At 37.7% G+C, this 22,890-nt stretch overlaps 2 protein-coding genes across 2 annotated transcripts; both read left to right on the top strand.

Moving 5' to 3' along the window:
• The first annotated feature begins 498 nt into the window (after window positions 1-498).
• LOC126790501 (probable aldo-keto reductase 2) lies at window positions 499-3,789 on the top strand. Its single transcript, XM_050516753.1, has 4 exons — window positions 499-1,001; window positions 2,327-2,499; window positions 2,597-2,699; window positions 3,271-3,789. The coding sequence occupies exons 1-4, from the start codon at window positions 588-590 to the stop codon at window positions 3,607-3,609; spliced, it is 1,029 nt and encodes a 342-aa protein (XP_050372710.1). The 5' UTR covers window positions 499-587; the 3' UTR covers window positions 3,610-3,789.
• An 831-nt stretch (window positions 3,790-4,620) lies between these two features.
• LOC126790312 (phosphoglucan, water dikinase, chloroplastic) lies at window positions 4,621-14,231 on the top strand. The gene is made up of 19 exons (XM_050516502.1): window positions 4,621-4,841; window positions 5,647-6,256; window positions 6,444-6,530; window positions 6,610-6,741; window positions 7,227-7,352; window positions 7,538-7,716; window positions 8,624-8,708; window positions 9,119-9,277; window positions 9,406-9,458; window positions 9,798-10,006; window positions 10,123-10,241; window positions 10,613-10,683; window positions 10,793-10,910; window positions 11,544-11,630; window positions 11,724-11,810; window positions 11,902-11,978; window positions 12,249-12,411; window positions 12,670-12,778; window positions 13,115-14,231. The coding sequence occupies exons 1-19, from the start codon at window positions 4,636-4,638 to the stop codon at window positions 14,011-14,013; spliced, it is 3,576 nt and encodes a 1,191-aa protein (XP_050372459.1). The 5' UTR covers window positions 4,621-4,635; the 3' UTR covers window positions 14,014-14,231.
• The last annotated feature ends 8,659 nt before the right edge of the window (window positions 14,232-22,890 follow it).

Consider the following 22,890-nt stretch of genomic DNA (forward strand, 5'->3'; position numbering starts at 1 on the left):
TTTCTCATGTTCTAAGTGAAGTAAATAGAGTTGCACGTGAGATAACATATTTTGTAACCCGTGATGTTAGGGGTTTTCATTGGTTCAGAATTGGGCATCTTGGCTCATGTTTGTCATTTCCAATAATAGCCCATGACTAAGAGTGACAGTAGAGATGAGTGTGGTGAGGTTACCTCTACTACATATATGTATATTTTGATGTAATTTTCTGGTATATAATAAATTGTATCTTTATCTAAAAAAAAAAAAAGAATGATCGCTTCAACCATTAACCTCTTGTTTGTATACAAACCGGGCCGGCTTCCGACACCGCTGTGTTACTTTGTCGTGGACTGTTTGGGTAAATAATTTCGAACCATCAGTTAGGTCAACGGTTGATCTATCTCTTTTGGTCACTATAACGTACTCTCTCACGCCACCCATCCCCTTCTTCACCTACCACCTCACTGCTGACGCCATCTCCACCACCACCAGCGTCACCAAATTGTCTCCGAAATACCTACCACTCTCATATATACCTCACTCTCTTCTACTCTTCTTCCTTCACTCTCTACTATCTTCTTTCTTCTTCATCACCCCTTAGAAAAATGGCGGGATTGAGGAGGATCAAGCTTGGGTCGCAAGGCCTGGAGGTCTCGGCTCAGGGACTGGGCTGCATGGGCATGTCGGCCTTCTACGGCCCCGCCAAGCCTGACGCCGACATGATCAAGCTCATCCACCACGCCGTCGACTCCGGCGTCACGTTCCTCGACACCTCCGACGTGTACGGGCCCCACACCAATGAGGTTCTGCTGGGGATGGCTTTGAGTGGAGGGGTGAGGGACAAGGTTGAGTTGGCCACGAAATTCGGGATCAATTTTTTTGCGGAGAACAAGGAGATTCGGGGCGACCCGGAATATGTGAGGGCTGCTTGTGAGGGGAGCTTGAAACGACTTGGTTTGGATTGTATTGATCTGTACTATCAGCATCGGATCGACACTCGTGTCCCCATTGAAGTCACGGTTTGTTTTCTACTACTCTTCAGGTTTTGATGATTCTGATCAGCTTGATTAGAGTCAAATGTTTACATTACTTGCCGTAGCAATAAAATTGCAGACTTGTGTCCAGTTATGTTGCTCGATAAACCAGAGTTAGAAATGACTGATACTGTTACGATATCTCAATTGCCTTTTGATTTTCTAGAATGCTAAACTGATTGTCTTAGAGTTGCATTGTGTTCAATAGATGAGAAAGTGCTTTAATTGGTGTTCCTAGGCAGAACTTGTGCCGTTACACTGGTTCTCCATATTCTGGATCACTGGATATCCCTAGTTTATAATTGGTTACTACTTGGTCCTATCCAGACGCGCTCCTCCGTCATATTATTAGCACAAACTATCATAGCCGCCTACATTAATTAGGACAGAGTAGAACAAAGTATACAAAGATATGAAAGAAGTGGAGAACGCTAATTAAAGAGTTCTGACATGTGATATTTGAGGGTAGGAGCAGGAGTAGGACTTAGACTTAACAAAATCCTAATAACCGGAGGTTAAATTTCTTCATCTGTAGATAAAGCAAGAGAATATCAGCTTCACATTGTACAAAGTTAGTGATGAGGAATGCTGTACCTAATATACTATGACCAACACTAGCAAGAGTTGAGTTTCTGGAATTCATGATCATGCTCTCGCAGATTCTGTTACTGATGGTATTAGGTGGAGTTGGTATCTATCTTCTCATTTGCTTCTCTAGCTCAGCGGATTTGAACCTGTTTTTCGTTTCTCGTTTTGTTTGGATTCATTCTTAGAGGTAGATGCCTACTCCAAATGGTCAGTTCTTGTTGAGGGATAATTCGATCCTCTAATCCTAAAGTTCTAAGGTCTGATTTTGTTTGGCATACCTCATTTATCCTTTTTACAAATTTCTTTCTATATGGAATCATTAGAAGTAAGCTGCTCATCTTGGATAGAATCAAGTTTCTTAGTTACTCTTTTGGGGGCTTAGGTTGGTTCTGGCATTGTTTCATTAATCTTTAGCTTTTCTTGTCCTATGAGTTCTATTAATTTTGTTATTCTGAGACGCATCATGATTCAGTAATCTCAAGTGTCATCAATCCTTAAATCTCTTAATCATGACCTACCTTCATTACCAATAATGTGGCTTGGATCAAGTGTGCAACGACATCTGAACTAGCATTTGTTATTTTGGATTGTTATGTCAATTAATGTAGTTCATAGCCCTGCTGTTAATTGTCTCGTAGTTGTCTCTCTTCCTAGTCTTGTTTAGTCAGTTTTTCTCAGTATGTCTCTCATCCTTGTTATTACTTTGTAATGTCTGTTACTAGGTGGGGGAGCTCAAGAAACTGGTTGTAGAAGGTAAGATCAAGTACATTGGTCTCTCTGAGGCTTCTGCTTCCACAATAAGGAGAGCCCATGCTGTTCATCCAATAACAGCTGTACAGTTGGAGTGGTCCTTGTGGTCCAGAGATGTTGAGGAAGATATTATTCCTACTTGTCGGTGAGGCTCGAAGGAACTTAACTACTATCTTCCTAAAGTAGCTAGCATATGATTCTAATACTACTTGATAATAATACTAGTGTCTTAAATTTCCCAGTGAACTTGGCATTGGTATTGTTGCATACAGTCCTCTAGGAAGGGGATTCCTTTCATCTGGGCCTAAGTTCGTCGAAACTCTTGCCAATGACGATTTCCGAAAGGTTTGCTGTTAATTCCCGGGTGCATGTGCTTTCAAAAGTGAAAATACATGTAGCATCATCATTGTTCTAAAATGAATGTCCTGAGTTCCATCTCCTTGAAAGTTGGAAATTAATCTTGCCAAGTAATCTTCCGAGTGTCACCACATTATGTTTTCACTAAAGTAGCCTGCATTCCAGTGGAAACGTGGCAACTGGCAAGTCACAGAATTAATTTTTCGACTCTGGTATCTAGAGTAACTGTGGTTTACAGGTCAATTTATGATTAATGTCTCCAGATGCTCATAGTATCAGATTTAAAGATAATGAAGTATCCCGAATAACTTTCAAGCTTCATTGGACCAAGGCCATGTAAAAATCAGCTTCTTCTCCCTACATAGCAGACACCAACCACAATTATGTGGTTAGTGATAAAACCGAATATAAGAAGGCATTCCCAAATATCGTTATATGCTATGGAAAGAAAGCATCACGGCCGGTCAATATGAATTTTGGATTGTGTGTTGCATATAATTCTTGCTGTTTTTGAATTAGTATTTGTTTGAATTCTCATATATGCATTCAATTTTTGCAGTATCTGCCCAGGTTCCAAGGTGAAAACCTAGAGCATAATAAAACAATCTTCGAGCGGGTTAGTGATCTTGCGGCAAGGAAGGGGTGCACCCCATCTCAACTAGCACTGGCTTGGGTTCATCACCAAGGAAATGATGTCTGCCCCATACCCGGAACCACCAAGATTGAGAATTTCAACCAGAATATTGGAGCTTTGGCTGTGAAGTTGACGCCAGAGGAAATGGCTGAGCTTGAATCCTTCGCTTCTGCAGATGCTGTTAAGGGTGACCGGTATCAGAGTGACTTCAGTACTTGGAAGAACTCTGAAACTCCAACACTGTCTTCATGGAAGTCCGCATAAATATGTTCCTCGGGGCATTAATGTGCCTTGAGCCATGAGTAATGCCTCTCTCTACCTCACGACCTTCGCCTTGCTGTTCTCATATATAGTTCTTACTGAATAATATATGTATTATGAATTTGAGACAATAAACAGTTTGTGACTTTGTGTGCGAATATAACCTTGCATATCATTGAGTAACCTACAAGTTCTCTGGAGGGACTAACTAGGTATGGATTCGGCTCATTATCTTTAAATTATTTCATCACAGAAGGAGTTGGCTCGTTGTCACTTGCAATTAATCGATTAGACATGGTCAGAGTAGTTGTATTCTTCACTAATAATAGGTTTATCTCAAGGTTATCGACATTGAAATAGCTTAATCGTTTTGTCTTCAACTTTAATTATGACCATAACTCATTACAGCGTGATGTGTTTATGTTGATTTTTTTTCAATGAAAGAATATAAAGTTACAAATTAAAATCACGAATACAACTGGATGATAAAGAGTTAAAAAGAAGAGCATTTTGTGGAATTTGGTGTTCATAGTCTGCCAACGAGTCCGCATGATTCGCTCCAAACGTGCGTAAAAGAAATAGAGACTGTTGTGTCATATACGAAATTCATAAACCAAAGTAGCTTTTCTCTAAAGAGTTACAGAATTGCGAGTAATAACATAATAAGAATTTTTAATCTCATTCGACTTCAAATGTGTTTATATTGTTGCTGATTAAAATTAAAATAATATCCACACCCATGTGGGTCAATAATTACAGAACTTAACAATTCTTAACCGTTGGAAGAACCTCAGAGGCTCAAACCCAAAAACGAATATTTATATATAAAATTAAAATTATCTTTCTTGTGGTTTTGCGAGCTAGGGGACAAACCCCTACATCGGGACCCGGACAATCAGAGATAGATCCACTATCGGGGCCTCACCCCGCCACGTGTCACCACTATCACTTTAATACCAACACCCAAACCTCCCTCCTCACTTCTTCTTCTTCATGGACTGAACTCTCCACGCGCCTCACTCGCTCAAAATGGATTGCGTGCGTTCGCTGCAGACCTCCGCTTCTTCTTCCTCACAGTTCCTCCGCCACAAGCGATTCGGATTCCTCCACAGTCAGCTCCAATGCCGTTGGAGCGTTGCGCCTCTCGGCCGTAAGAGAAGCTTCGCTCCTCTGCATCACAAATCGAGCAGTCTTCGGGTCCTCTGCGGCGTCGGCGTTTCTCCTCCTCAATCCACGTAACGCTTCATCTCATGCTTCCTCAATTTCTCTGATTATGCTTGCTTCAGCTTTTTGTTTCCTTTCGTTTTTATTTTTTCAGTGGATAAGGAAATTTGTGGATCACATTAGCTGTAGAAGTAGAATATGTGCTGCTTTGGAACTTGGTGTATCACAGTAGTTTTCGTCTTTCCGAAGCTAATCAGCAAAATTAGTTCACTCTAACGTGATTTGGTAAAAGATTGGTTTGCTGTTGCTTTAGATGTAATTTGACTAGAGATTCATGGACTGGCCATAGCCGAGTTTAATGCGTGATAATCGAGTTGTCAAACAAAGGATTTGGTCAAGGAAATTTCGATTTTAAGGGTGGAGACACTTTTATAGCTGCTAGTCATTTTCGCAACAATGCGACTCCGGAGGAACATCCAAAGAGGAATTTATCGAGTTGTAGGAGTAGAATTTGTGCTTCTTTTACTGCTTTGGGGATTGGTAATGATGACAGTAATTTTCGTCTTCTCGAAGCTAACTAGGTATCTAGTTTGCTCTAGCATCTATTGCTGTTGCCTTGGATGTAATTTTTAGCTAACTAATTAAGGGATAATGGGATATAGTTCATTTACTGGTTATAGCCCACTTAATTGAATGACAATCAAGTTGTCTATCAATGGCTTTGGTTATGAAAATTTCAATCTTTTAAGGGGCTGAGATAATGTGACTCTGAAAGAGATATCAGAGAAGCATTTAAATAGTGTCATTTTGAGATTGGAACGCTGGATATGGATAGGTGATGATAATATGGCTGGTGTTTCTTTTGTTGGTTGGCAGAGTGGTGGAGAAGGAAACCAAGATGAAGTCCAAGTCAAATTCTGGCCAAGGCAAGGTTTGGCTTAATATCAGGTTGGATCACCAAGTTGAGTTTGGTGAGAGTGTTGCGGTTTTGGGATCATCCAAGGAGTTAGGTTCATGGAAGAAGAAGGTGCCACTGAATTGGACAGAGAGTGGATGGGTGTGCCAGTTGGAGTTCAAGGGGGATGAGTCCATTGAGTTTAAGTTTGTAACCGTACGGGGAGACAAGAGTATGCTTTGGGAAGGTGGTGATAACCGGGTTTTGAAAATTCCCAGTGGAGGAAGCTTTGGGATGGTTTGCCATTGGAATGCAATCGGGGAGAATGTAGATCTTTTCCCATTGGATAAGGAGGATGGTGGTGAATATAATGGGTCTTCTGTTGCTCAAGTTGCTAGTCCAACTGCGAGTTCTGCAGATGTGGAGACTAGTCCTTTTGTTGGTCAATGGAAAGGGAATGCCATCTCATTTATGCAATCAAATGAGCATCGGGATCGTGAATCAGGAAGAGATTGGGACACTTCAGGTCTTGAAGGAGTGTCTCTGAAGTTTGTTGAAGGTGATCAAAATGCCAGGAATTGGTGGAGAAAGGTACCTCTACTCGTTTTGTTTCTATTTTTGTCTATCAAACGATTTTCCTGTAAATATGGAATCAACTGTTGTTCTGCAAGCTGTTTTAAAACAATGTCATTCACAGAATGTGCACAGAAACCTTTTCCAGTTTACTTATTTGTTTATTGTTTATCTTGCTCTAATTGTGCACCTGTTAATTTTGAAGCTTGAAGTTGTACGTGATATACTACTTGAAAGTTTGCGAAGTGAGGAGCGGTTGGATGCTCTCATAAATTCTTCCATTTATCTGAAGGTTTAATTCTTTTTTCTTTTCGAGTCATTTTTATGTTGTTTTTTTTTCTTGCATTGCTTAGATATTCTTCTTAATGCAGTGGATAAACACAGGTCAAATTCCTTGCTTTGAAGATGGAGGTCATCACCGACCAAACCGACATGCTGAGATTTCCAGGGTTATATTTCAAGAACTGGAAAGAATTTCCTGCAGGAAAGATACTTCACCCCAGGTGGGTTCTTTTTGGTCTTGTTTTGTTTTGTTTGACCAGAGCTTGATACAAATCAGTCATTTGTTTTTGTTCTAATTCAATGTATATCAGTATTTGTTTGTTCATTAAGTGTTCTGTATAAAACATTAAAACATCTTTGCATCATTATGATAAGATTAGTTGTTAAGCAAGATTGCCCTTCCATTCCAGCATTTTGATTTACTGTTTCAAAAATAATTGGAGTGTATTTTGTTAGTTCCTTTGGTAGCTTACAGAATCCTGCTTTCATGTTTTGATCACTAAAATTTATTTCCTTTCAAAGAGCAAAATATTGAAAAGTGTAACAAACCAAGTGACTTAAACACCCCCCACCAAAAAAAAAAAGATTCAGCTGAAGAAATATAATGGTGTAATTCTATATTTAAAGCCCTAAATAATTAAGTTCTTCATCTGTCTTTTTGTTTGTTTTTCTTTTATCAGTTCAAAAATATATGCTTGTTGTTCAGGAGGTACTTGTTATCCGCAAAATTCATCCATGTCTGCCATCTTTCAAGGCAGAGTTTACTGCATCTGTCCCCCTAACACGAATCAGAGACATTGCTCATCGGAATGATATACCTCATGACTTCAAGGTATACTTCGCTGTGCATTTGTAATGCAATAACATAGTGCGATGAATCTCCACTAAGTATCATTTTGTGCCTTGTAATATGAAATACAAAAGAGGGAAAAAAAAGGTTGCTGCAGTATCATAGTTCTTATTTGTAATTAATTTGTTGATCATGTTTTAACTATTGAACAAATGTACAAATTGCAGCAAGAAATTAAGCATACAATACAAAACAAACTTCACCGTAATGCTGGTCCGGAAGATCTAGTTGCTACAGAAGCAATGCTAGAAAGAATAACCAAGAATCCTGGGCAATACAGTGAAGCATTTGTAGAGCAGTTCAAGATATTTCATCATGAACTCAAAGACTTCTTCAATGCTGGAAGGTTTGGACAACAAAGACATTTAATTTAATACTTGCTAATTTTTCTTCCTCACGTAAAACTGAAGTGTCAAATGACATTTTAGTGGCTTACATTGACATAGTTTTTTAACAAGATGATGTGAAAATGATATCCCATTGTTTATTTTCAGTGGTACTTGTTTTTTGTGGGTAAACTCGTGAACTTTTCCCAAATTGACATCAAATATATGCTACACTGCAGCTGGAATTCCTATCGATTAATTGAAAATGTTAATGTCTAGTAGTTGTTCATAGCCTCACCCTGAGTTAACAGGAAATGACCTTCGGTCATAGTCTTATCAGATCGGTTATATTCAATTAAATAAACAGTAAAATCAATGAAAGAAAGCATAAATCTGTCAGGCACTTAAATATGACGTTCCAAATATTTAACTAGATTTATCATCTTGGTGTCAAATATAAGACTAAGCAGTTATACCAATATGAGTTCCCTCCTCTGGGGAAATAATGTGGTAACTATACCAATATATGGATGACGACTACTGTTACAGAGAACATAAATAACTTGTAGGCTTCTCCATGCATTCTAGAATACACTTTCTCGAGAGTTCTGTTAATTTGTTAACCAATTTGCACAATCGTAATATTTCTGGAGGGTGGGTCAGAGGGTAGGACTAGGATCGATAAGAGGGTTTGATTATCTTGATTGTAATTTATATATATTTTTATTTTAAGATAAAAGAGTTGCTTCAAACTAAGATGCGACGTGAACTCAGTAATTGCATCAGTATTAATCAAAATCTTTCCCTGAAGTTTAAAGTGGACTTTACCCGCTTGTATACGATAAATGCAGTTTATCTTTTAAGAAATAAGCTTTGAACTAAAATGGAGTTGATGTGACTTTTGGTTTTGATTAACCCTTATTGCAGCCTTGCTGAACAACTTGAATCCATCCAAGAATCCATTGATGATAAAGGCCGTTCGGCTCTTACATTGTTTCTGGAGTGCAAAAAGGTGAACCTTGATAATTTCATTTCTTCAATTTTTATCTTATGCTTGAAGCCCATACTGTGGATCAGACAATGTGAAGTTCATTTTGGGTCAATGTTTTTGTACTTATATCTTATGAATTTCTTTGCTGATAGTGCTTGCAGTTATTAGGCATAAAGTTGCATCCTCATATTTTCTTATTGTGTTTAAGTAGTATGAATTTTATGATCAAATAGTATGGTGATTCAATTTTTATGACATCTGCAACAACCTTTGAGATTCAGAACAGTGCGATGTAAGAAAAGAAATTAACTTTATCTTAGTAATGACCCATGAGTTTATAATACTCAACCTAGCTACTTTGTCCTCACAAAAGAATTCTGTTGATATTACCACCTTGAGACTTTTTTCATTTTCATTTTTTTTTCTTACAGGATTTGGATGCTTCAGCTGAATCAAGTAAAGTTTTGGGATCTGAATTATTGTTCAAGACCATGCAATCCTTGAGCGCCCTGAGAGACATAATTTCTAAGGGTCTTGAAAGTGGCCTTAGAAATGATGCTTCTGATGCTGCAATAGCTATGCGTCAAAAGGTGCAAAAAAAATGATTTGTGATTATTTTTTTGTAACTTTAAAGTGAAGCAATTCTTATTAAATGGATTCAGAGTCCGAGAATGTTTCTTCTAATCGTTGATACTGTTCATCTCCCTGTGCATATTAGTGGCGTCTTTGCGAGATTGGACTTGAGGACTATTCATTCATCCTTCTAAGTAGGTAAGAATATAATCCTTGGCTTTGAAATCACGTTCAAACTTTTTGGATTGCAATTATATATCTTGTTTTGGGTGTTCCTTTCTCCTTTTTGGTTGTAAAGTTTTCTGTACAAGGTGTCTGGAAGTCAGTTTTTAAAGGACCATTTGTTAGAACAATTGATTGTGCATTTGACCAATCTCCTGGTTGTACAATAAGTGTATGACATTAAGAAGCTAGAGGAACTGTTGTGACTCACATTGTATTGTGCAATTGTTAAGGCTTCCTTTATCCAGATATACTATCTTAGCACTGGTGGTAATATTTTGGCTGTCTGTTGTTGACGATCATTGACTTGGTTAGGTTCGCTAATGAGCTTGAAGCTATGGGAGGGGCTCTTTGGCTGGCACAGGATGTGAAATCTAAGGATGTAAGCTCATGGAATGATCCACTTGGTGCCCTTATAGTTGGTGTTCATCAGCTACGGTTATCTGGTTGGAAGCCTGAAGAATGTGTTGCTATTGAAAACGAGCTCCTTGCCTGGAAAGCAAGAGGTCTTTCTGAAACAGAAGGTAATTCATCCGTCTTGTCTTTGGAATAGTTTTGCATCAATTATCTGGAAAATTGTTCATAAGTTCCTTCCTTGGCCCAATTGTCTTATGGCCTTCCTCTTGTTTTATTCTTGAAGCAAGTGAAGATGGGAAAATAATCTGGGGACTACGACAAAAAGCTACTCTTGATAGAGCCAGGAGGTTAACTGAAGAATATTCTGAAGCACTTCTTCAAATATTTCCCCAAAATGTCCAGGTACTGTTTGTTCACATAAAAAAAGGTAGACGAAGAAACAAACACTTATTGAGAATGATGATCTATTAGACAAAATATCGTAAATCTCCATGGGATTTCATTGGGTAATATTTATCTGTGGAATCATTTCATTTATTGGTTTTAAAGTTGTTAGTTTTCGGCAGCCCATTGTTTTAATACTCTGCCAGACATGTGGGTCTCTTCTATCATTAGAGTCCAGCATGGGTATTCTTTACTATATTTCTTTCATGGAAATCATGGTATTTTGAAATATAATCCTCACTGGGTATCTACTTAACATAGCTAATTCACAAGTATTATAACATAAAGTCCGGAACAAATGTACTGCGGAACCTAAACAAATCTTGCAGGTATTAGGGAAAGCTTTTGGAATACCTGAGAACAGTGTAAGGACATATGCAGAAGCTGAAATTCGCGCCGGGTATATCATAATATTTTAAACATCCAATTAACATGATTCTTTAGAGTAATACTGTTATATAGGGTCATTCAATTACAGTACTGATGATACAGAGACATTTGCTATGCAGTGTAATATTTCAAGTTTCAAAACTCTGTACCCTACTTTTGAAAGCAATTAGAACTACGATTGGTTCTCAGGGTTGGGATGTTATTGTGCCTGGAGCTGCTATGGGAACATTAGTTCAGGTACGTCCTTAATCTTTCCAGTTAAATACAAACTGCAAATATCTTGGTCAATATGTTGACTTGGGTATCAGGTTGCATGTCTTATTTGCAAGTTTAAAGTAAAGCTGATCCCAGCTTACAGATCCCTGGATCTGTTTGATTGCACTAGCTCAAAATATTCAAGAAAATAGAATGAAAATTGAAAGAAAGAGTGGAAGTTGATTGGTTTGTGTTTGAAACATTAAGAAAGTTGGTAGATATACCTTGGGTCAATTAGATACTTTTAAATGTTAGATTGAAGAAGTTGTATACAAACGTAACTACCTGGCATTATGTGCTTATGTATATATCAAAGTATGCCCTTAAAGGTTTTTGTGTTCACACAAGCTGGAGTGGGGGGAGGTCAATTTCTGAGGAGGAGATTAAGGCTAGGCTAGTGTCATGATTAGGTTTTTCTTTTATATTTTCTGAGAATATTTATATTTGTCTACTTTCTTTTCATATATTAATGAACAATTTTCTCTGTAGTTTGGAATAAAAATTATTTTATATATCATCCCTCACAGGATGTATGGGCTAGTAATCAAGTATTGTTTTCCTCGTTGTAATGTGTCGTTGACAGTTTCTCATAACAATGTAAACCTATAACATCAGGTTGAGAGTATTGTCCCTGGATCAATACCCCCCACTGTGGACGGACCTGTTGTTCTTGTTGTCAATAAAGCAGATGGAGATGAAGAGGTTTGTGATCAAATTTTTGTTTCTTACAGGCCAAAGTAGTGGGTATAGACAGTCTGGATACATTAGTGTTCTTATGGTCTCTATCTCTGGCAGGTAACAGCAGCTGGGAGTAACATTGTGGGAGTTGTACTTCTGCAAGAGCTCCCTCACTTGTCTCATCTTGGTGTCAGGGCTCGACAAGTATGTCTTGTATATTCAAATTTTACCGTCTTTGGTAGATTTTGATATTATTGGATAAATCTAACCAGTAAACTATGATGGTGATCTACAGGAGAAGGTTGTGTTTGTAACATGCGAAGACGACGACAAAATTGCTGATATACAAAAGCATAAGGGAAAATATGTGAGGTTATTATCTGGACATTTCTGACTTTTGAAATTCATGACTTCTGGGTCTTATAGCTCTAATGGTATTACTTATACCACACATCCAAGGGTGGGGTGACTTGTGTTCCTCCCTTCCCTACCTCGGTCCAATTTTGAAAAGCATTTATTATTTCAACTGATAAAAAAAGTTGACTGAAAGGTGCAATCAGTAGGAATGATAAAAAATGGTCCTTAAGTATTTTACTCTGTGAGTTGTTCTAATAGAAACTTTTTTCTTGCATGAACTTGCAGGTTAGAAGCCTCCTCATCTAGTGTTGATATATATCCTTCATCAGAAAACAGCACTGGCAATTTTGTTGTAAAGAATCTTTCAAGTGACGTGGCACGAAAAGTTGAATCCCGAGGAACTCCTGACCCTTCTTCATTTGCTGCTAAAACCCCAGTATCCAATCAGGTACAATTTTGATCCTGGACAGATGAAAATAGAAAGGGATAGAAAGTAGCCACTTCAGCTGCATCACACCAGTAGGGCTCTAGACTTGTAGTTATCACTCCTACTGCAAACATAAACTATTCCGTGATCACACCCTCCTTTTTGCATCACGTGAAAGGCACCTGGAGTTGCTCAAAGTTAACCCAGAATTCACAAATGATCAAACTGTCAAGAAATTTTGGTTTGGTTTACATCATCACAAATTGTATTTTTATCTAGGGGGTATCTGCTGGAGTTTTACCACTTGCTGATGCAGAAGCACGAAATTCGGGTGCAAAAGCAGCTGCTTGTGGTCGTTTAGCATCTTTGGCTGCAGCGTCTGATATAGGTAATATTCAATTTTGGCTAGGAATGCACCATTTCTTTCCAAGTATCAACTCAATAAGCGTTTTTAGAGCTCGTATTTTTCAACAACTGTATTTCCTTAGTTTGTCTTAATGACCCTCATTTTTCTCTAAAACAGAATGGCCATTACCATCATTAGGGTGCACTAGAAGGCTTAGTCATTGGAGTGCATTAGTGTACTATATAAAATGCATATAATTTGCTTGTATCTAAAGACTAAGGGTGATGAATGGATTCCCTAAAAGCACCCTGCTAATTTTCAGCATATAATGGTGTTCCCATGCATTTTCTTACTTGGCTGTCTGTCTTTTATCTGCAGTTTTCAGTGACCAAGGGGTACCGGCTTCCTTCAACGTCCCTGCTGGAGCAGTGATACCATTTGGATCTATGGAACTCGCATTAGAGCAAAGCAAATCCATGGAATCATTCAGGTCCCTTATAGATAAGATAGAAACATTGAAGCCGGAAAGTGGAGAACTTGACAAAGTATGTGGTCAGCTCCAAGAACTGATCTCTTTCCTACAGCCCTCTACAGATATCATTGATAGAATAGCGAAAATATTCCCAGGCAATGCACGGCTGATTGTTCGATCAAGTGCTAATGTTGAGGATTTGGCTGGAATGTCGGCTGCTGGACTATATGATTCAATTCCAAATGTTAGTCTTTCAAATTCAACGGTATTAGAAAGTTCTATAAGCAAAGTGTGGGCTTCACTTTACACTCGAAGGGCAGTTTTGAGCCGTCGAATTGCCGGTGTACCCCAGAAGGATGCTACGATGGCAATCCTGGTGCAAGAAATGCTTTCACCAGATTTATCATTTGTGCTTCATACAGTCAGCCCAACAGACCAAGATCATAATTTGGTTGAGGCTGAAATTGCTGCTGGCCTTGGTGAAACTTTGGCTTCTGGTACCAGGGGGACACCCTGGCGTATATCGTCTGGAAAATTTGATAGTAATGTGCGCACGTTGGCATTTGCCAATTTCAGTGAGGAGCTACTGGGTGCTGGACCTGCGGACGGGGAGGTTATCCATTTGACTGTAGACTACAGTAAGAAGCCATTAACTGTTGATCCAGTTTTCCGTCGACAGCTCGGTCAGTGCCTCGGGGCAGTGGGATTTTTCCTTGAGCAGAAGTTTGGCTGCCCACAGGATGTGGAAGGATGTGTCGTTGGAAAAGACATATTTATAGTCCAGACACGCCCACAGCCCCTATAAATATATCTGTAACTTTTTGAAAGTTATAACTTCAAGATAAGTTGGTAGAAAGAATTCTCCTGATAGCATAGTTTGGGGGAAGTAAAGTTGTATCTGTGGTTTCAGAAGTTGTGCCACATGTGTACTGGTCGCAGATGAGAGCTGAGTGAGTGATCTATAGCCAACTCGATGCAAGAAGGGACTGATACATAGGAAATAAAATGGCACATGGTATGTTCCTGCATGGCTTCTGAGAACTTAGTAGCCACTGTTATTCATTACTGGATGTTCCATCTCTAATAGCAGTAGGTGGGCATAAAAAACGGAAATCCCGATCCCGTCCCGAAATTCATAGGGACGGGATGGAGGTCTAAAAATGTTCGTCCCGTCCCGATCCCGTCCCGCTTCATTCTAGTGGGATGGGACGTGGGACGAATAATTTCTATCCCGCTTCGTCCCGTCCCGTCTCATTTTGAATGAAAACTTAAAAATTCTTATATATTTGTATCAAAATGAAACTAATTTATGTTCTTAATAACTCTAAAATTATATCAACTCAAATAATAATGGTAATTTATAATATTTTGAACATAATATGCATTTTTTTTGTTAAAATTTCATTATTAAATGTTACTTCGTTATGAAAAAATAAAAATATAGGTTTTTATTTAACTTCATAAAAAAGTGGGATTTGTCCCGTCCCGATCCCATCCCGTCCTAATCGGGATTAATCCCGAGTGGAATGCATTCTTAAAAACCCTCGTCCCGTCCCGATCCCGTTCCAATTTAAAAGAGTGGGACGGGACGTGGGATGAGCTTCGTCCCGTCCCGTCCCGTGCCCACCCCTAAATAGCAGGGCTCTCTTATGGATTATGGATATAAATCATTCTAAAGCCAAACTAACTATATTTATAAGATATTTGGATATAACAGTGTATTATGTTGCGTCATATATTTGGAGCCCAGCAATGATCTTCCTACCGGTACATAGCTCCCTCTGAATTCTGGCATGCCATTGTTGTTAAACCCGACTATTGTGGCGTCCCTTGCACAGTTGCACCTGCCCAAGGAAAGTTCTACAATTTCAAGTCTTATACCAAAGCCCCTCCTTCAACAATCAGCTTGGCATGGATAATCAGAGGACCAAGCTTGCTGCTTCCGTACAGTTCCGGCTGCATTTCTCAAGGAAGAATATAAGCTAGCTTGAATACAAAACGAATGCCTTCTTTCTGTGCCATAAGTTCTGTTGCTGGAGGAGATAAAAGACCTGTTCAGTGTTCGCTTAGTAGAACCTCGCATAATGCATGGAAAGCCAATCTTCAGTTCCTCACACATGCCACGCCTTGTAAATGTGATCTTGTTAGTTACTTTTCTCCCCAATAGGCTTCAAGGCTGCCATATGAACAGCTTTAATTGCTTGAAATGCGCAGTCCCCAAACTGTGTTCCAAAACTTATTCCTCCCATCTGCCTTTGATCACTCACCACTAGAAAATTACATTTCCTAAGCTTACCTTATATCCAGAATTCACCGGAGTATTTGGCGTATCTCTCACATTTCCTAAGGTTACCTTATAAGGCAGTCTTGACCCTTGCGAATACGCAGAAGTTCTTGTAAATTAAATTACATGATATGAGTACAAAACCAAATATCATATGCATAACAACTAATCGTTAACTTAGTGAATGAGATTAACTTACCATCTTCATGAACGACGACACCGTGATCCATTGTGCCTTAATCCGAAGTCACAAGGTGCTAGGCAAGGTCTTCTGTTAGTCACTACTCTCCGCTTTCTCAATGGACAGAAACTTATGCAAAAACTCGTAGTGATAACAGGGACGTTTACCATCTATATATAGAGAATTTTTAACCCTTAAGAGTCATTCCATTAAAGACATCTTGTAAGTTAAGTCATCTTATTTAGATTGCTGATTCAATACGGATTTGTAGTCTTGCTTCTAGACTTAAATTAGGATTCCTTACCATAATAATATAATACACGAAATCATTAGTAACTAGATTTGATACTATCTTTGTTTCCATGTAGAAATAGATTATGACATTAAACATGATAATCATATAATATTTGATATGTCCAAAATTGATCTAACAATCTCCCACTTGGACAATCACTTCCGGTTTATGAAAATCAAGTTCCTGTAATGTCAGAAACTATACTACCTACTGTAGTGCGCGTCAAAAACAATTGAATCAAAAATCCCATCACAACATGGTCACCTTGCAGCTACATAGCACGGAAGCTTGGTTGGACGACCGATTCCCGCTTCGGAAGCGGAAGCGGGAGCGGAAGCGCTCGGAAGCGCAGGGAAGCGCGACGGAAGCGCGATTCCGAAAAATGTGGGTTTGGAAGCGCGGCGGAAGCGTTGGCTTCCAAATTGGATGCGCGACGGAAGCGTTGGCTTTCAAATTGGAAGCGCGGCGGAAGCGTTGACTTCCAAATTGGAAGGGTGATTTCTTCTCTACCTCTATTTCATCAATCAATGTCTTGAGACTCTTCTTGTCGTCTCATCTTCTTATTTATTTCGTTAAGCGGTTAAAGATGAATAACATCAATCAATCTAATATGTGTCAGAAATATGAGGAAGAGATATCAAGAAAATCTAGATGAGAGAGATATATATAGAGAAGACAGAGAGTTGTGGAGAGAAATGAAAAAAAATCCATATGAGAGAGAGAGACATAGGGAAGACGAACATTTTTTTATCAATTTCATCTAGTGATATCTCTTTGACTTGCACGTGCCCAACACCTTCACACTATGTTGTACATTCTTTTGTTTGAATTTTGAAATGAAGCTTTAATAATGCTATAATCAAAGATAATCATGGGTTAGAAAATAAGTCATTAATAGTTATCTAATTATTTTAATACTAGATAAAATAATTAAAAAATAAAATATAAAAATATAATATATATATATTATTTCGACGCTTCCAAAACGCACCCGCTTCCTTAATTTTTGGAAAAAAAACGCTTCCGCGTTTCCAAACGCTTCGCTTCCACGTACCCGCACCCGATTCCATGCAGCCTAGCCTTGCAGTTACTTATGCAGAACAAGAAACGAGTTACACTTTAACAAAAATGCAGAGTTTCTTTGCTACAACATAAGCTCCTGCAAAATACATATGTCCAAACCCTCAGTATTGAGATATATGTATAATGTGTATTAACAAGTATAGAATACATATACATCAAGTCATACCGTATGTTCTAAAACCAGAACTTCAAGCAATAAACTAGACACCAATGACTTTATAACTTGCTTGAACCATATCACCATGCTAGACATGATTAAAGTCATCTGATATGCAAGTATATATACAACTGTAACTTATTTGTGTAAGTTTTTCAGAAACTAATGTAAAACTGCAGCATGCCATAACAATTCTGAAATATCTCAAGACTTTATTTAAAACAAAGGAAACTGTTATCAGAAAGATAATTAAAACAAGAACTCAAAACTTGTAAATTTTAGTTTGCTCCTACTGGACTTAGCTCCCATTGACCTCAAGCATCTAAGTTAGGCAAAATGCCTATGCTCTTTATGTGTTTCTTGAACACTTTAACTGGTAATGCTTTTGTGAAAGGATCAGCTAGTTGTGAGTTTGTATCTATGCTTAGAACCACTAACTCACCCCTTTTAACCCTCTCCCTAACACTGTAATACTTTAAATCTATATGCTTGGAATTGCTAGATCTTTTATTGTTCTTGCAGAAGTACACAGCTGCCTCATTGTCACAAAAAAACTTCTTTTTTTCAATTTGTCTTCCACAATGTGACTGAGTACTTGAGTCTACTGTAGAAAATTCCTTATCCATACCCCTTCACACACTGCTTCATATACTGCTATGTACTCAGCTTGCATGGTTGAGGTTGTGATCAATGCCTGCTTCATGGTTTTCCAAGCAATAGCTCCTCCTGCTAGCATGTACACGTATCCACAAGTGGACTTTTTTGAATCAGGATAATTCCCTGCAAAGTCAGAATCTGAAAATCCAATAACCTTCAAATCTTTGACTTGTCTGTAAACTAGCATGTGATTCTTTGTCTTCTGTAGATACCTCAACACCTTTTTCCCTGCAACCCAGTGTTCATAACCTGGATTAGATTGAAACCTTGATAACATCCCAACTGTAAAAGCTAAGTCAGGTCTTGTGCAAACTTGAGCATACATGAGGCTTCCAACTAATCTTGCATAAGGCTTTGACTTCATGTTCTCCTTCTCAGTTTCAGTTTGTGGCTGTTGACCTTTCGTGAGCTTGTCACCTTTAGACATTGGAACTTCTCCTCCAGAGCACTGTTCCATACTAAATCTCTTCAGAACTTTAGAAATGTAATTTTCTTGGGACAATCCCAACAGTTTATGTGCTCTATCTCTTTTAATCTCAATCCCTAGTACATATGATGCTTCACCTAGATCTTTCATGTCAAAATTCTTTGACAGAAAGCTTTTGGTATCTTTTAGCAGTTTTAGATTGCTGCTAGCCAAAAGTATATCATCAACATATAGTACTAATAAAATAAATTGATTTCCAACTATTTTTAAATAAACACACTCATCAACTAGATTTTCAGTGAAGCCAAAAGAGGAAATCACTGAGTCAAATTTCTTGTACCACTGCGTGGAAGCTTGCTTGAGTCCATAAATTGATTTCTTCAGCTTGCAGACCAAATTCTCATTCCCTGCTTCAATAAATCCTTCTGGTTGTTTCATGTAGATCACTTCATCAAGCTCTCCATTTAAGAAGGCTGTCTTGACATCCATCTGGTGAAGCTCCATATCATAGTGTGCAACTAACGCCATAATAATCCTAAAAGAATCTTTATAAGAAACTGGAGAAAAAGTCTCAGTGTAGTCTATGCCTTCTTTCTGCGTAAATCCTTTTGTAACTAACCTTGCCTTGTGTCTTTCAGTGTTTCCTGTTGCATCTTTCTTGGTTTTGTAAACCCACTTGCAGCCAATTGCTTTTTGTCTTGGATCAGCTTCAACTAATTCCCAAACTCCATTTTTCTCCATTGACTCAATTTCAGATTTCATAGCTTCTTGCCACTTCTCTGACTGAACACATTCTGTAGCTTGAACAAAATTTGTTGGATCATTGTCTTCTGCACAATCTTCTACTATGTCTGTCTCAGTTAGATAACTGACAATGTAAGGACAATCCCCCCCCCCCAAATTTTGCTTTTCTAGCTCTTTCGAATTTTCTAAGCATAGGATTTTGAGGAAGAGCTGGAATTGGATTATTTTGAGGTTGTGGAATTAGATTAGGTTCTGCTACAGGTGCCACTACAACAATGGGAGGATTCTGAACAACTATATTGTTTTCTGGATTGTCAATTTGCATTCCTTGATCAATTTCTTGATCATCTGCATCTTGATTTTCTCTAATGATGTCATCTGCTAATTCATTATCATTATCAAAAGGTAATGTATTTGCTAAATCCTCATCCATCACAAGTTCTTCAAAGTCTGAGGATAAATCCTCATAAATTGTATTGTGAATTTTCTCATTTATGAATTTTACTTGATGAGTTTCAAAAATTCTGGGTGAGTGTTTAGCAGAATATAGCTTGTAACCTTTAGATTTATCTGGATAACCTATGAAATAGCAGGTAACAGACTTTTCATCAAGCTTGCTCATTTTTGGATTATAAATCCGAGCTTCTGCTTGACAACCCCATACATGACAATGAAAAAAAGACTTGGTTTTCTACCACACCATAATTCAAAAGAAGTTTTCTCTATGGCTTTACTTGGTGTTCTGTTGCAAATATAATTTGCAGTTTTTAAAGCCTCTCCCCATAAGATTTTGGCAACCCAGTAGTACACATCATACATCTAACCATATTTAGAAGGGTTCTATTCTTTCTCTCTATAACACCATTTTGTTGGGGATTATAGGGTGTTGTATATTGAGCTTTAATTCCATGCTCTTGCAAATACAAGGCAAAAAGACCCTTTTGTTGACCTTTTTATGTACATTTTCCATAAAATTCCCCACCTCTATCTGATCTTACTGTTTTGATCTTTCTCTCTAGTTGATTCTCTACCTCAGCCTTATAGATTTGAAAGACTTTAAGTGCCTGTGATTTTTCTAAGAGTAGAGAAACATAACCGTATCTAGAGAAATCATCAATGAATGTAATGAAATACACGTTTCCATAGATAGTTTGGTGTTTAAATGGACCACAGATACCAGTGTGTATGAGTTCCAACAACTCTTTACTTCTTACTGCAGTCTTTTTCCGTTTGTTTGTCATCTTACCCTTAAAACATTCAATACAATCATGAAGGTCTGAAAAGTCTAATTCGTTTAAAAGGTTGTTCCTTACTAATAGTTTCAGTCTCTCTTTGGATACATGGCCTAATCTTCTATGCCATAAATATGCAGATTTTTCATTGTTCCTGGTTTTCTTGACACCAGTTAAGGTGCTAGTACTTTTAGTGTTATCTGTTTCAACAAAAGAAATATCTTGTTGAGATATTGAACAATTTAACTTTATATGATCATCCAATATAACACCAGAACCAATTTGCTCTTTATTTCGAAAAATAAGAATTCCTTTATTGTCAATCAAAAAACTACATCCAGATTTAACCAATTGAGAAACTGAAACTAAATTCTTTCTCATGGAAGGTACATAATAAACGTTATTCAAGACTAGAAATTTTCCAGATCCTAAATCAAGCCTAAGACATCCTGCAGCTTTTACTGCCACCTTCATCCCGTTTCCAACACGCAAGCTAACATCCTCACTTCTTGGAGTCCTGGTCTTTTTGAACCCCTATAAGGAATTAGTTATGTGAATAGGTGACCCGGAATCAATCCACCAAGATTGTGGATTGACATTAACAAGATTAACTTCTAAAGAAAAAAACTGTATTAGAAATAATCTTACCCTTTTTAGCTAGCCAAGCCTTATAGCCAGTACAATCCTTTTTCATGTGTCCTACTTTCTTACAAAAGTAGCACTTGAATTTGAATGGTTTGTTATCCTTTGCCCTTGTGGTTGCTGATGTCTTAGAGATGATCTTGTTAGGCTTAAGCTTGTTCTGTTGATGTGACTTCCTTTTCTTAGGCTTTTTAAGCAGGTAGATAGTTGGAGTTTGCTTCTTAATCCTCTCATCCTCATCAGAACAGATGTCTATTAGTTCATCTAGAGTCCAGTTTTCCTTTTAAGCATTATAGCTAGTCCTGAGATGGTTAAAACTGTTTGGGAGTGTGTCCAGTGCATGATGCACCAACAAAGTGTCCTGTACTCTCACCATTATCTCTTTAAGCCTATTATTGATATTAATCAACTTTAATAAATGCTCCCTGACTCCTCTAGTTCCTGAGTATTGCAGGCTATGATATTCCTTGTTTAGCCTAGCTATCTCAGCTTTCTCACTCTCCTTGAACTTAGCTGACACGGCCTCCAGAAAATCAGTAGCAAATTCCGGCTCAGCCACGCATCCTCTAATGCTTTTAGACATAGACTGCCTAATAACATTCTTAGCCATTATGTTTGAATGCATCCACTTCTTATAGTTAGCTTTGACTGTGGTTTTATCATCTTATGCTGAGGTTTCAGGTCTATCCTCTTGAAAACAATAGCTTATCTTATCATTCATAGTGATATAGGTTTCTACAGAATCCTTCAAAGCTCTAAAGTTTGACCCAGTAAGCATTAAAACATTGTTGAAGGTGAGGTATGTGCTACCTAAAGAGCAAAAGAAAATTTTATGAGTTCTTAGTTTTCAGTGTTTTCTGTTTTGTCATACAATGCCAATCAAGACAAGCATAAAACAAAAAATACCATAAAATAACACAGTCATATACTTGCATGTAATTCAATCCATAACTTTAATCAACATTAAGCAATACTTTTGAGTAATTACTTAACATTCTGTAATTCTTTTCAATAAGCCACACAAGATAAAAACATGTTATCCAAAGAATCAAATCAACATCTTTAGACAGAAGATCTAATTCCAAGTATCCGAATTTACTTTCATCAAATATGCTTATTGTTGTCTGTATTCTAAAATCATATTTTAACCACTTCTTTGGAAGAATAAAATATGAATTAAAAAACACAGAACACAACTTTCAGTTTGTTATCTTGAAAATTCCATGCAGATATCAAAGAAGAATGCTTTATGCAATATGTTCAATTATACCAACAGGAAACCACAAATTAATTTTGAGCTTATAACTTTGTTTTCTACCCAGATAATCTTTATAAGAAAACTAAGCTCTGTGCCATGTAAACCTTTTACAATGTATAAAATTGAGAGATTTTAAACTTCGGCATACATTGTCCATCAATTATAGCACACACATAGAATTCAATCATTCAATTCAACCATAGAGTATATATTTGCATAGAAAATTAAATTTCCCAGCCATACAGGAACCACACATCAACCACAATCCAAGTCTCTAAGCTACTCTTAAATGCAGGCTGGGTGTGCTCTAGGGTTCTTATGTATATACATATACACACACACACACACACACACACACACACACACACACACACACACACACACACACATATATATATATATATATATATATATATTTCATATAATCTGCTTAAATTGAAATCGGAAAACCTTTAAGAAAAACCTGTTTTGCTTTTTCCCCAAATTTGTTGCAGTTTTTGTAGCGGAAACATAGAACAAATTTTTGAATTAGCAACAATTTCCTTTGGTCTTCTTAATCCGTAGCAATTTGGGTTATGAATCCCGTAAGAGACATAAAGGTCTCAATCGCTTCCGATCCAGTCGTCTTCCCATATCCAGAAGCTCAACGTTTTGAAAAACACAGCGGCTAAAATTTTTCTGGGTGTTGTTCTTGAGTACGGATTGGGTTGAGACCGGATCTG

Source organism: Argentina anserina, chromosome 4 (assembly GCF_933775445.1).
Source record: "Argentina anserina chromosome 4, drPotAnse1.1, whole genome shotgun sequence".
NCBI lineage: Eukaryota > Viridiplantae > Streptophyta > Magnoliopsida > Rosales > Rosaceae > Argentina > Argentina anserina.